The sequence below is a fragment of the Pimephales promelas genome, chromosome 14, assembly GCF_988280905.1.
Source record: "Pimephales promelas chromosome 14, fPimPro1.hap1.1, whole genome shotgun sequence".
Classification (NCBI taxonomy): domain Eukaryota; kingdom Metazoa; phylum Chordata; class Actinopteri; order Cypriniformes; family Leuciscidae; genus Pimephales; species Pimephales promelas.
In genome coordinates this window covers 18,315,120-18,327,940 of record NC_142782.1, presented here as the reverse complement: position 1 = coordinate 18,327,940, position 12,821 = coordinate 18,315,120, and the positions used below count along the sequence as shown (strand labels likewise).

Here is a 12,821-nt window from a genome sequence, read left to right as displayed (position 1 = left end):
ATTTGAAATAAAGAGACTCTTTACCAGGTGGTGGTTGGCAGAATGCTCCTTCAGTTGGAAGAGAAGTGATGCATCCACACGTACCATTTTGACTGTGGCCACAAACGCCATGTTTAAAGCATTGTTCAGAGGGCCAAACGTATTGATTCTCACACTTGCACTCCGTTTTGTTTGAATTTGACAGACACACTGAAAATGGAACGAATTATTAACATTTTGGAGGGAACACATAGGAATACTTGATAGGATAAATATGAACACAAAGGTATTACTCCGCTTATATTTCTACCTGCAGTGATGTTGGCACTGGAGATTTTCATGCCTTTCTTGACACAAATGGGGAATTTCTGTCCAAGAATCAACACCCTCAAGCGCTCTATCACGGCTTCATTTGAAGCATTGATTTTAATGTCAATGGTGTATTTGAAGGACTTTAGTGGAGCTGCAAACATTAAGAAAAGACATGAATAATACACTGGTCTTAAACTCCATAAGACGTTACGATCACATTCGCCAACTTGGATTTGAAAAAAAGAGACTCTTTACCAGGTGGTGGTCGGCAGAACGCTCCTTCAGTTGGAAGAGAAGTGATGCATCCACACGTACCATTTTGACTGTGGCCGCAAACGCCATGTTTAGAGCATTGTTCAGAGGGCCAAACGTATTGACTCTCACACTTGCACTCAGTTTTGTTTGAATTTGAGAGACACACTGAAAATGGAACAAATTATTAGCATTTTGGAGGGAACACATAGGAATAATTGAAAAGATAAATATGAACCCAAAAGGTATTACTCCGCTTATATTTCTACCTGCAGTGATGTTTGCACTGGAGATTTTCATGCCTTTCTTGACACACATGGGGAATTTCTGTCCACGAATCAACGCCCTCAAGCGCTCTATCACGGCTTCATTTGAAGCATTGATTTTAATGTCAATGGTGTATTTGAAGGACTTTAGTGGAGCTACAAACATTAAGAAAATACAGAAATAACATACTGGTCATAAACGCCATCGGACTTTACGATCACACCAATCTCCAACTTGGATTTGAAATGAAGAGACTCTTTACCAGGTGGTGGTCGGCAGAACGCTCCTTCAGTTGGAAGAGAAGTGATGCATCCACATGTACCATTTTGACTGTGGCCGCAAACGCCATGTTTAAAGCATTGTTCAGAGGGCCAAACGTATTGACTCTCACACTTGCACTCAGTTTTGCTTGAATTTGAGAGACACACTGAAAATGGAACAAATTATTAGCATTTTGGAGGGAACACATAGGAATAATATGTAGGATAAATATGAACACAAAGGTATTACTCCGCTTATACTTCTACCTGCATTGATGTTTGCACTGGAGATTTTCATGCCTTTCTTGACACAAATGGGGAATTTCTGTCCACGAATCAACGCCCTCAAGCGCTCTATCACGGCTTCTTTTGAAGCATTGATTTTAATGTCAATGGTGTATTTGAAGGCCTTTAGTGGAGCTGCAAACATTAAGAAAAGACATGAATAATACAGCGGTCTTAAACTGCATCAGACCTTACGATCACACCAATCTCCAACTTGGATTTGAAATAAAGAGACTCTTTACCAGGTGGTGGCCGGCAGAACGCTCCTTCAGTTGGAAGAGAAGTGATGCATCCACACGTACCATTTTGACTGTGGCCACAAACGCCATGTTTAGAGCATTGTTCAGAGGGCCAAGCGTATTGACTCTCACACTTGCACTCAGTTTTGTTTGAATTTGAGAGACACACTGAAAATGGAACAAATTATTAGCATTTTGGAGGGAACACATAGGAATAATTGAAAAGATAAATATGAACCCAAAAGGTATTACTCCGCTTATATTTCTACCTGCAGTGATGTTTGCACTGGAGATTTTCATGCCTTTCTTGACACACATGGGGAATTTCTGTCCACGAATCAACGCCCTCAAGCGCTCTATCACGGCTTCATTTGAAGCATTGATTTTAATGTCAATGGAGTATTTGAAGGACTTTAGTGGAGCTGCAAACATTAAGAAAAGACATGAATAATACAGCGGTCTTAAACTGCATCAGACGTTACGATCACACCAATCTCCAACTTGGATTTGAAATAAAGAGACTCTTTACCAGGTGGTGGTCGGCAGAACGCTCCTTCAGTTGGAAGAGAAGTGATGCATCCACACGTACCATTTTGACTGTGGCCGCAAACGCCATGTTTAGAGCATTGTTTAGAGGGCCAAACGTATTGATTCTCACACTTGCACTCAGTTTTGCTTGAATTTGACAGACACACTGAAAATGGAATAAATTATTAACATTTTGGAGGGAAAACACAGAAGTAATTGAAAAGATAAATATGAACACAAAGGTATTACTCCGCTTATACTTCTACCTGCATTGATGTTTGCACTGGAGATTTTCATGCCTTTCTTGACACACATGGGGAATTTCTGTCCACGAATCAACGCCCTCAAGCGCTCTATCACGGCTTCATTTGAAGCATTGATTTTAATGTCAATGGTGTATTTGAAGGACTTTAGTGGAGCTACAAACATTAAGAAAATACAGAAATAACATACTGGTCATAAACGCCATCGGACTTTACGATCACACCAATCTCCAACTTGGATTTGAAATGAAGAGACTCTTTACCAGGTGGTGGTCGGCAGAACGCTCCTTCAGTTGGAAGAGAAGTGATGCATCCACACGTACTATTTTGACTGTGGCCGCAAACGCCATGTTTAAAGCATTGTTCAGAGGGCCAAACGTATTGACTCTCACACTTGCACTCAGTTTTGCTTGAATTTGAGAGACACACTGAAAATGGAACAAATTATTAGCATTTTGGAGGGAACACATAGGAATAATATGTAGGATAAATATGAACACAAAGGTATTACTCCGCTTATACTTCTACCTGCATTGATGTTTGCACTGGAGATTTTCATGCCTTTCTTGACACAAATGGGGAATTTCTGTCCACGAATCAACGCCCTCAAGCGCTCTATCACGGCTTCTTTTGAAGCATTGATTTTAATGTCAATGGTGTATTTGAAGGACTTTAGTGGAGCTGCAAACATTAAGAAAAGACATGAATAATACAGCGGTCTTAAACTGCATCAGACGTTACGATCACACCAATCTCCAACTTGGATTTGAAATAAAGAGACTCTTTACCAGGTGGTGGCCGGCAGAACGCTCCTTCAGTTGGAAGAGAAGTGATGCATCCACACGTACCATTTTGACTGTGGCCGCAAACGCCATGTTTAGAGCATTGTTTAGAGGGCCAAACGTATTGATTCTCACACTTGCACTCAGTTTTGCTTGAATTTGACAGACACACTGAAAATGGAATAAATTATTAACATTTTGGAGGGAAAACACAGAAGTAATTGAAAAGATAAATATGAACACAAAGGTATTACTCCGCTTATACTTCTACCTGCATTGATGTTTGCACTGGAGATTTTCATGCCTTTCTTGACACACATGGGGAATTTCTGTCCACGAATCAACACCCTCAAGCGCTCTATCACGGCTTTATTTGAAGCATTGATTTTAATGTCAATGGTGTATTTGAAGGACTTTAGTGGAGCTGCAAACATTAAGAAAATACAGAAATAACATACTGGTCATAAACGCCATCGGACTTTACGATCACACCAATCTCCAACTTGGATTTGAAATGAAGAGACTCTTTACCAGGTGGTGGTTGGCAGAATGCTCCTTCAGTTGGAAGAGAAGTGATGCATCCACACGTACCATTTTGACTGTGGCCACAAACGCCATGTTTAGAGCATTGTTCAGAGGGCCAAACGTATTGACTCTCACACTTGCACTCAGTTTTGTTTGAATTTGAGAGACACACTGAAAATGGAACAAATTATTAGCATTTTGGAGGGAACACATAGGAATAATTGAAAAGATAAATATGAACCCAAAAGGTATTACTCCGCTTATATTTCTACCTGCATTGATGTTTGCACTGGAGATTTTCATGCCTTTCTTGACACACATGGGGAATTTCTGTCCACGAATCAACGCCCTCAAGCGCTCTATCACGGCTTCATTTGAAGCATTGATTTTAATGTCAATGGTGTATTTGAAGGACTTTAGTGGAGCTACAAACATTAAGAAAATACAGAAATAACATACTGGTCATAAACGCCATCGGACTTTACGATCACACCAATCTCCAACTTGGATTTGAAATGAAGAGACTCTTTACCAGGTGGTGGTTGGCAGAACGCTCCTTCAGTTGGAAGAGAAGTGATGCATCCACACGTACCATTTTGACTGTGGCCACAAACGCCATGTTTAAAGCATTGTTCAGAGGGCCAAACGTATTGACTCTCACACTTGCACTCAGTTTTGCTTGAATTTGAGAGACACACTGAAAATGGAACAAATTATTAGCATTTTGGAGGGAACACATAGGAATAATATGTAGGATAAATATGAACACAAAGGTATTACTCCGCTTATACTTCTACCTGCATTGATGTTTGCACTGGAGATTTTCATGCCTTTCTTGACACAAATGGGGAATTTCTGTCCACGAATCAACACCCTCAAGCGCTCTATCACGGCTTCTTTTGAAGCATTGATTTTAATGTCAATGGTGTATTTGAAGGACTTTAGTGGAGCTGCAAACATTAAGAAAAGACATGAATAATACAGCGGTCTTAAACTGCATCAGACGTTACGATCACACCAATCTCCAACTTGGATTTGAAATAAAGAGACTCTTTACCAGGTGTTGGCCGGCAGAACGCTCCTTCAGTTGGAAGAGAAGTGATGCATCCACACGTACCATTTTGACTGTGGCCGCAAACGCCATGTTTAGAGCATTGTTCAGAGGGCCAAACGTATTGACTCTCACACTTGCACTCAGTTTTGCTTGAATTTGACAGACACACTGAAAATGGAATAAATTATTAATATTTTGGAGGGAAAACGCAGAAGTAATTGAAAAGATAAATATGAACACAAAAGTATTACTCCGCTTATACTTCTACCTGCATTGATGTTTGCACTGGAGATTTTCATGCCTTTCTTGACACACATGGGGAATTTCTGTGCACGAATCAACGCCCTCAAGCGCTCTATCACGGCTTCATTTGAAGCATTGATTTTAATGTCAATGGTGTATTTGAAGGACTTTAGTGGAGCTACAAACATTAAGAAAAGACAGAAATAACATACTGGTCATAAACGCCATCGGACTTTACGATCACACCAATCTCCAACTTGGATTTGAAATAAAGAGACTCTACCAGGTGGTGGCCGGCAGAACGCTCCTTCAGTTGGAAGAGAAGTGATGCATCCACACGTACCATTTTGACTGTGGCCGCAAACGCCATGTTTAGAGCATTGTTCAGAGGGCCAAACGTATTGATTCTCACACTTGCACTCAGTTTTGTTTGAATTTGAGAGACACACTGAAAATGGAACAAATAATTAACATTTTGGAGGGAACACATAGGAATAATTGAAAAGATAAATATGAACCCAAAAGGTATTACTCCGCTTATACTTCTACCTGCATTGATGTTTGCACTGGAGATTTTCATGCCTGTCTTGACACACATGGGGTATTTCTGTCCACGAATCAACGCCCTCAAGCGCTCTATCACAGCTTCTTGTGAAGCATTGATTTTAATGTCAATGGTGTATTTGAAGGACTTTAGTGGAGCTGCAAACATTAAGAAAAGACATGAATAATACAGCGGTCTTAAACTGCATCAGACGTTACGATCACATTAGCCAACTTGGATTTGAAATAAAGAGACTCTTTACCAGGTGTTGGCCGGCAGAACGCTCCTTCAGTTGGAAGAGAAGTGATGCATCCACACGTACCATTTTGACTGTGGCCGCAAACGCCATGTTTAAAGCATTGTTCAGAGGGCCAAGCGTATTGATTCTCACACTTGCATTCAGTTTTGCTCAAATTTGAGAGACACACTGAAAATGAAATACGTAGGCTATATGTATACCATATCAGATGAATGTAGACAAAACGGCATTAGTCTATATACTTGACTTACCTGAAGCGATGTTTGCACTGGATATTTTCATGTTTTTCTTGATGCACATAGGAAATTTCTGTTCACGCATTAAGTCCCTCAATTGTTCTATCACTCCTTCTCTTGAAGCATTGATTTTTATATCAGTTGTGTACTTGAACAGTTTTAAAGGAGGAGCTATGAAATATAGATGAATATTTAATATCATATCCACTATTATGGAATGCTTCCTGATAGCACACATTTAATGTCTGTTTTTTCTTCTTCTGGTGTACTGTACATTATATGGTATATTGGTATACTGAATATCATTTTTTTGAGTAACTGTAGTTAGTATTCTAATATTTTAACATTATAATTTATAAAGAACAATATTACTGAAGAGTCTTACTTGTTCTGAGATTCATATTGGTCACGATGACATTTTGGCCGACACTATATGGAAATGAGTATCCTTGAAGAAGTGTCTTCAAGCGATCCTGTACCATTACCCTTGAAGAATTTATTTTGATGCTGATCAAGTATTTGAATGATTTCCAATTCACTGCCAAAATGGAAGAAGAAATCTTAATAAAAAGAGGCATTCATACAGTTTCTTTACTCAGAAAGTGGGCGTCAAATTTAAATAATTTTAACATGCCAAATATGCTTTTAAAATTAATATTCAAGCTAAGTTAAAACACCGAGTTATACAGTTCATTTACTACTTTCATAGTAAAAATCGATTTACCTTATCTGTATTTTCGATATACTACATTGTCTCTTTCTCCCTTTGTCCCTCTGTCTATATTTAGGTTTACAATATATCTAAATGTCATTTTACTTTACTTAAGGTCCCCATCAAAATGAAATACAAATCTAGTTGAAAATGTTTTCTTCCACAATTTCTCAGATAATACAAAAACCGAAATGTCTTATGTTTCTTTGCTTTTTAACCAAATATTTTTTTACAGTGTTTTATATTGTACTTTCGATTAATAATTGTTTAATAATCAAATTGCACTAAATCACAAGCTTAACTTAGTTGGGCAATCCACCCATATCTTTCATTAACACTCACCCTGTCCTTCTTGTTTTAAGTTATTTCCACTTTCATCCATGTAAGGTGGCTGGAATTTAGAGGAAAGACACAGAATGTTTTTTAAGTTTATCAGTAGCAAAATATGTCCTCATCTCTATCAGCGCAATCAACGCATTCTTATTCAGATAAGAAAAAAGAGCGCATATGTCAAATAACTGCAAAGATGGTTTCGACTTCACTCTGATTAAAAATGTGATTTATCAGGGCTAAATGCAACCAAAGAAAACAAAGCAGTTCTGTGCTGCATTCCATTAAGCATACTTACCAGCATTGTATGCCACGTATTTACTCCAAGTACTTCCTCACTCACAGTCTGTGCATGACTCAGGCTTTGTACTTCAAATGAAGAAGTCACATACAACATAATTATGATTCTCAGTTTCATCATAACAGGTTCCATGCCTATGTGGAGGAAAAGAACAAAAAAATAAAACAAATAAAACAAAAGGGTGGGTTATGTTTATATCTATCTTTTAAAGCCTAATAACTTAATAGAGCTTAATAATTTTGAGGGTGAATTAATAATTTAAATTTGGTTATACTTTTGCCAAAAGAAATGAAAATGCGTTTTATTTGGACAGTGAATCCATTCACTGCTTTCTAAAATGACTTAAAAACAAGTTCTAACTTGTTCTAATCTGCTATAGTTTCATTTAAATCTGCATTTTATATGAGATTATTTCCTCTTAATTAATAGGAATACAAACAGATTATTCTGAAGCAAACGATCTTGACAGTGCAGTTGTAAATGCACACATACACAATATGATTATCTTATAACATTTTTGGGATGGTTAAAAGCTAACATCTTTAAGAGAGTCACTATATTCCTCAACCATTCATTATAATTGATAGTTTTTTGTTTTTTTTTATTTTTTTTTTATTTTATTTACTGTGTCTGGATATTTAACTTACTGTATCTGGATAAAAAAAGAGCATAAACCAGGTCTTACCTTGATTTGGTGTCCAGTTTCAGCTCGTGATATTTTATTTATTGAGAGAGAAGATTCATGCTGACTGTCTGACTGCAGACATTAAGTGAAGCCTCAACTTTTGTACTCTAGGAGGAAACTAATAGCTCACAATACAAGTTGTATGACCTCCCTATTTATTTCCTTTTCAGGATTTTGAAGATAGGGTGAATGATTCAGATGTCTGTAATGTAAAAAAAAAAAAAAAAAAAAAATCTATATCTGCCTTTGAGAAATGAAAGGTGAGACAGGCTGATCTTGAATCTCCTCCGTATGACGTCATATGGAGGAACGGTAACCTCCCCTTTCTCTGCTTTGCACGCCCATAGAATTTGGTTCATACATGAGAAAATGAGCTATGAAGTACGGACCCTTCTGATATATGTTTTCTAACTTTTGTATTTTTACAGTCTTTAGGATGTCTAAGAAGCGTTGATCCCCACCTGCAATATTGTCACATTTATGTCTGGCTATATTGGTTTCCACCCTGGAAATCCAAAATAGCAAAAAAGAACATTTATATATAGGCAGTCTGTTTTTCTCCTTTAGGTTTTGATTTGATAGATCTCCTCCATATTTCATAACTGGCTATATAAATTATTGTTGAGCACATTACTGCTCGTTTCCAACATCAATTGTTGCACATTAAAAATATAACTTACTGTAGATATTTTAAATAAATAATGCATTTTAAGATACTTGTTCAAAAATATGCATTAATTAAAAATCACATCATGTAATTAGGATGGTAATTTGAGGTTTATTTAAAGGGGGGTTGACTGCGATTTCACTTTTTTCATTTAAATAGTGTGTAATGTTGCTTTTGGTGCATGAACAGTATCTGCAAAGTCGCAGCGCTGAAAGTTCAGTGTCTTACAGTCTTACGGTCCCTCCTGCAGGTGGTGAGCCCACGGGAAGGCGGCCCCACGTCGCTCCTTCGGGCTGAGCCCGGCCGGACCCCGTGGGGGGAGGCCCGACCACCAGGCGTTCGCATACAAGCCCCAACCCCGGGCCTGGCTCCAGGGCGGGGCCCTGGCTGCACTGTACCAGGTGACTTCACGGCCCTTTTCACTTTACTCATAAGGTTTTTTGAATCGCTCTTAGTCTGACCTGTTGCCTAGGACCTGTTTGCCTTGGGAGACCATACCAGGGGCATATAGCCCTGGACAACATAGGCCATAGGCTCATAGCTCATTCGATTACTCAAACCCCTCCACCACGTTAAGTTGGCATTGCAAGGAGGGGTTGATTAGGGATCACTTTTTTCTATTTCAGTTTATTCTAATCGGGATTTGTTTTACCCTATATATACTGTACACATATTTGACTATGAGTGGTTTTCTGTTTTGTTTCAATAAATATAATACCAATATAACGGTTTGAATAGTAACTACTTATTATGGGAGATGTTCATTTGGACCAACATGTGACAGTATTTCAGGTGGGGATCATCAACATTTGTTTCGTAGACATCCTAAAGACTGTAAAAATACAACAGTTTGAAAACATATATCAATAGGGTCCTTCCAGAGTTCTAGTGATCCAATGTCACCATTTTTTTTTCCATTTTTTGGTGTATATTTGAGGGTTTATGCACTGTTCATCATCTAATCATGACTTGATGATGATTTTAGGGTCTCAGGTGTACCTTAAGACAGGGTGTTTTATTTTCCGCTCATAGAGTGGGAGCATTCATGGAATTTATAGAGAGTTGGGGACATCAAATCCAGGTTTCACATCATGGATCATGATCCCACCAGTCCAGTTCACCACATTTGAGCCATGAATGTTTGTCGTTAATTTGTTCAGATTGTCCCACTCAAGATGAAACACATTCCCTCACCAGTAATAATAATAATAATAATAATAAGTATAATTAATGAATTATTAAGTATAAGCTGTCAGTTGTGGCCCATCCATGGATTCAGGTACACCGATTACCCTGATGTTGTTGCGCCAGCTTCATGATTCGAGGTTGACCACTTTAGTTGCTAGTTCAGCATGGTCCATCTGGAGCTTGGTGCTAGCTTCTTTGGCAGCTTTCAGGCATAGCTCTCACGCGTCACCTTCACTCTCAAGAATTTCAAGTTTATCAGCATGTTCTGTCATGGTAGTTATGACACCGTTCAACTTTGTCTCGGGAGTGTGTTTGAAGTCCTCGGAGATGGCTGTTCGATGACACTCAAGCAGGTGGGTGAGTGACGTCATGCGTGCCTCAGCATTTGGGTCGGTTTGCACCGCTTTAGCCTTCAGCAGCTCAACAGCAGATCCGCAAGTTAGTAAATCCACCACTTTTGGATAGGTATAAAAGCGAGTTAGGTTACAAATGGTGAGGTTAAAGATGAGCAAACATTAGCAAGAGTGTGAGACGCAGCGTGCTTCGCTTGTTACCACATCACGTGTTCTCGAGCCAGAATCACCAGATCCGAATCAGACTCTTTGCAGAAATTAGATGTAATTACCCATATATTAATTACATCTGTATTTTTAAAATAGAAGTACAATGTAAAAACATGTAATAAATGCATTGTATCAAATAATTAATTTCAAGTATAAAGTGAGACCCATGAATTTAAATGTAAAAGTTAAGATACTGCCTGTAATATATAGTCCTGAAGGCGAGCAGAGTTTAAAAGAACCCGAGTGCAGTTTTAACAATGCGGACAGAGTAAACAGAATCAAACGATGACATGAGTTCAACTTAACGTGACTTGACTAGAACATACTTCGACATGAACGATATACAGAAATGTACTGACAATTAGTTACAGAGAACGAAGCTAGACAATGGGAACATGAGGGCTATCAATACAAGGACTAATGACATAAGACACACCTGAAAGCAATGGACACAATAAAACCAACAAAACATTACACATGAGACAAAGGAACCACGTGACAAGACCGTGGATCATGGGCTCCTTGGCCATAACAGGGCAGACCAAGAGTTCAGAGATGCCCTCTATATGAGATTTCACAAGCAGACAGCGCAGTCTCAGGAGGAGCTGGACACCACCGCCTCAGAAGATGCTGTAGAGGACACCGACACAGCCTCAGGAGCTGTAGAGCAATGTGTGGCCCAAACACACAAGATGGCAGCGGCCATCACAGGAAGCACAGCCGATGGTGAAAGGACTTCTGAGATCACCGGACTTGGAACCATTGGGATCGCCGACTCTGGACCATCACACATGGGACAAGCAGACAGTAGTGCTGAGACCACCAGACTGGGACCACTGGACTTAACAGCGCTGAGACCACTAGTAACATTTTCACTGCTGCAGGGACCGACATCATTGGATACATTGAGCTAGAGTCCTCCGGGGATGAAGACTCAGCTTTCCTTTGCACTATCTACAGAAGAAAAGTAGGCTATATCTGCAACTTTCTGCAAGGGCTGTTGTTTGGATTTTTACAGTTTTTTTTTTATTATTTTATGTAATTGGTATATTTTAGGAGCCTATTTGATGATGATGTCTTTCTGAGGCTCACTTGTAGACAAAAACAGTGGTGAATGGTACTGTTTACAGTATAGAGTCATTGTTAATAATGTCGCAATAAATACCAGAAAATATTGTGACGTAGTTTTAAGTCCATATCGTCCATCCCTAGTAAATAATATTGTAATTAGGGGGGCATCTTACATCATTCTACCATATACTGTATCTGTGGGATGTCCCCATTTAGGGGCCATTTACAAGACACCATTTTCGATAGACAGTAAAAGAAATGGACACATTGAACCCATAGACTTCAACGGAGAAAAGTGAAGTCAATTAGAAGCACTCACTTCCTGATAGCCAAGCGCACTGTGCAGGCTCAAACTGAGCTTGACGACATAGATGTGACATGAGCAGCCTGTCTTTTTTTGCTTACAATACAACACAATAGGCTCTACGCACGAACCCTGCTGACGTGTGTCCGAAAGAATCTTAGTCAGCGTCTTTACTTCCGGAAACGCGTTCTGCAGGCCAAGTGTATAGCGGCAAATCTTTAATAAAATCCGTTTTTTCAGAAACGGAGACAACTATTTTAGAAACGCTGATTCGCTAGTCGAATTTCGTACGATATGAGAGAATAGGCTACTAACCCTCAAAGTTGTTGATGTAGCTCGAAATATATAATTTAACTTCTCTTTTTTACTCTTGTGTGACAGCTAACTGCCTCACAGTGTTGTTAACATCATTCACGTTAACCACAGGGCGTTTTTATAAACAGCAAGAGTAATTTGACACTATCTCCACCTAACGCAAAACCGGCTTCTGACGCAGCACCGGATGTAATTGTGCGTGCCGAACCCGGAAGCGATCGAGCATAGAGGCTATTGAGACTAATAAAATAAGTTTTGGAAATTTTTAAAGAAATGGGATTGGTTTGTTTCAAATCTTTCTTTATGTAACTTATGTGTTTGACCAACAGATGTCCTCAGCGTTCAAGTCATGTTTACTTTGAGCATGAGACTGAGAGAAATAGCGACAGAGAAAGAGAGCAGCTTGATGTTTGTTTGCATTTTTATGAGAAGGCACAATTTCTTGGGAATAAATAAAGATGGGGGAAGCAAAAGGAAAGGGGCTCTATCGGGGGAGACAACAACACCAAGCAGCATTATTTAGAGAAACTTGACATCAACAACATGGACCCATACGACCTGCAACAGAATGGACGAAAGACCCAAGCACACCACCTTTCCCATACCCTGACGTAGTCAATTACCTGGTTTATGCTATTCGTGCCTGACGTTGTCTAC

The 12,821-nt window shown here is 39.1% G+C and overlaps 1 protein-coding gene across 1 annotated transcript in view; it reads right to left on the bottom strand.

The window, feature by feature from the left end:
• LOC120485133 (uncharacterized) overlaps nt 1-8,185 on the bottom strand; it is a 31,343-nt gene extending 23,158 nt beyond the window's left edge. The window contains exons 1-20 of the mRNA XM_089119169.1: nt 8,057-8,185; nt 7,369-7,505; nt 7,083-7,131; nt 6,414-6,566; nt 6,044-6,199; nt 5,796-5,960; nt 5,539-5,691; nt 5,273-5,437; nt 5,015-5,167; nt 4,750-4,914; nt 3,965-4,117; nt 3,174-3,338; nt 2,389-2,541; nt 2,124-2,288; nt 1,864-2,016; nt 1,598-1,762; nt 1,338-1,490; nt 1,073-1,237; nt 813-965; nt 547-711 (exon numbers count right to left, since the gene is read on the bottom strand). Of these exons, the coding sequence (XP_088975295.1) occupies nt 547-711; nt 813-965; nt 1,073-1,237; nt 1,338-1,490; nt 1,598-1,762; nt 1,864-2,016; nt 2,124-2,288; nt 2,389-2,541; nt 3,174-3,338; nt 3,965-4,117; nt 4,750-4,914; nt 5,015-5,167; nt 5,273-5,437; nt 5,539-5,691; nt 5,796-5,960; nt 6,044-6,199; nt 6,414-6,566; nt 7,083-7,131; nt 7,369-7,503 (2,884 nt within the window). The 5' untranslated portion in view covers nt 7,504-7,505; nt 8,057-8,185. The remainder of the gene's footprint in view (nt 1-546; nt 712-812; nt 966-1,072; nt 1,238-1,337; nt 1,491-1,597; nt 1,763-1,863; nt 2,017-2,123; nt 2,289-2,388; nt 2,542-3,173; nt 3,339-3,964; nt 4,118-4,749; nt 4,915-5,014; nt 5,168-5,272; nt 5,438-5,538; nt 5,692-5,795; nt 5,961-6,043; nt 6,200-6,413; nt 6,567-7,082; nt 7,132-7,368; nt 7,506-8,056) is intronic.
• Nucleotides 8,186-12,821: the final 4,636 nt, after the last annotated feature.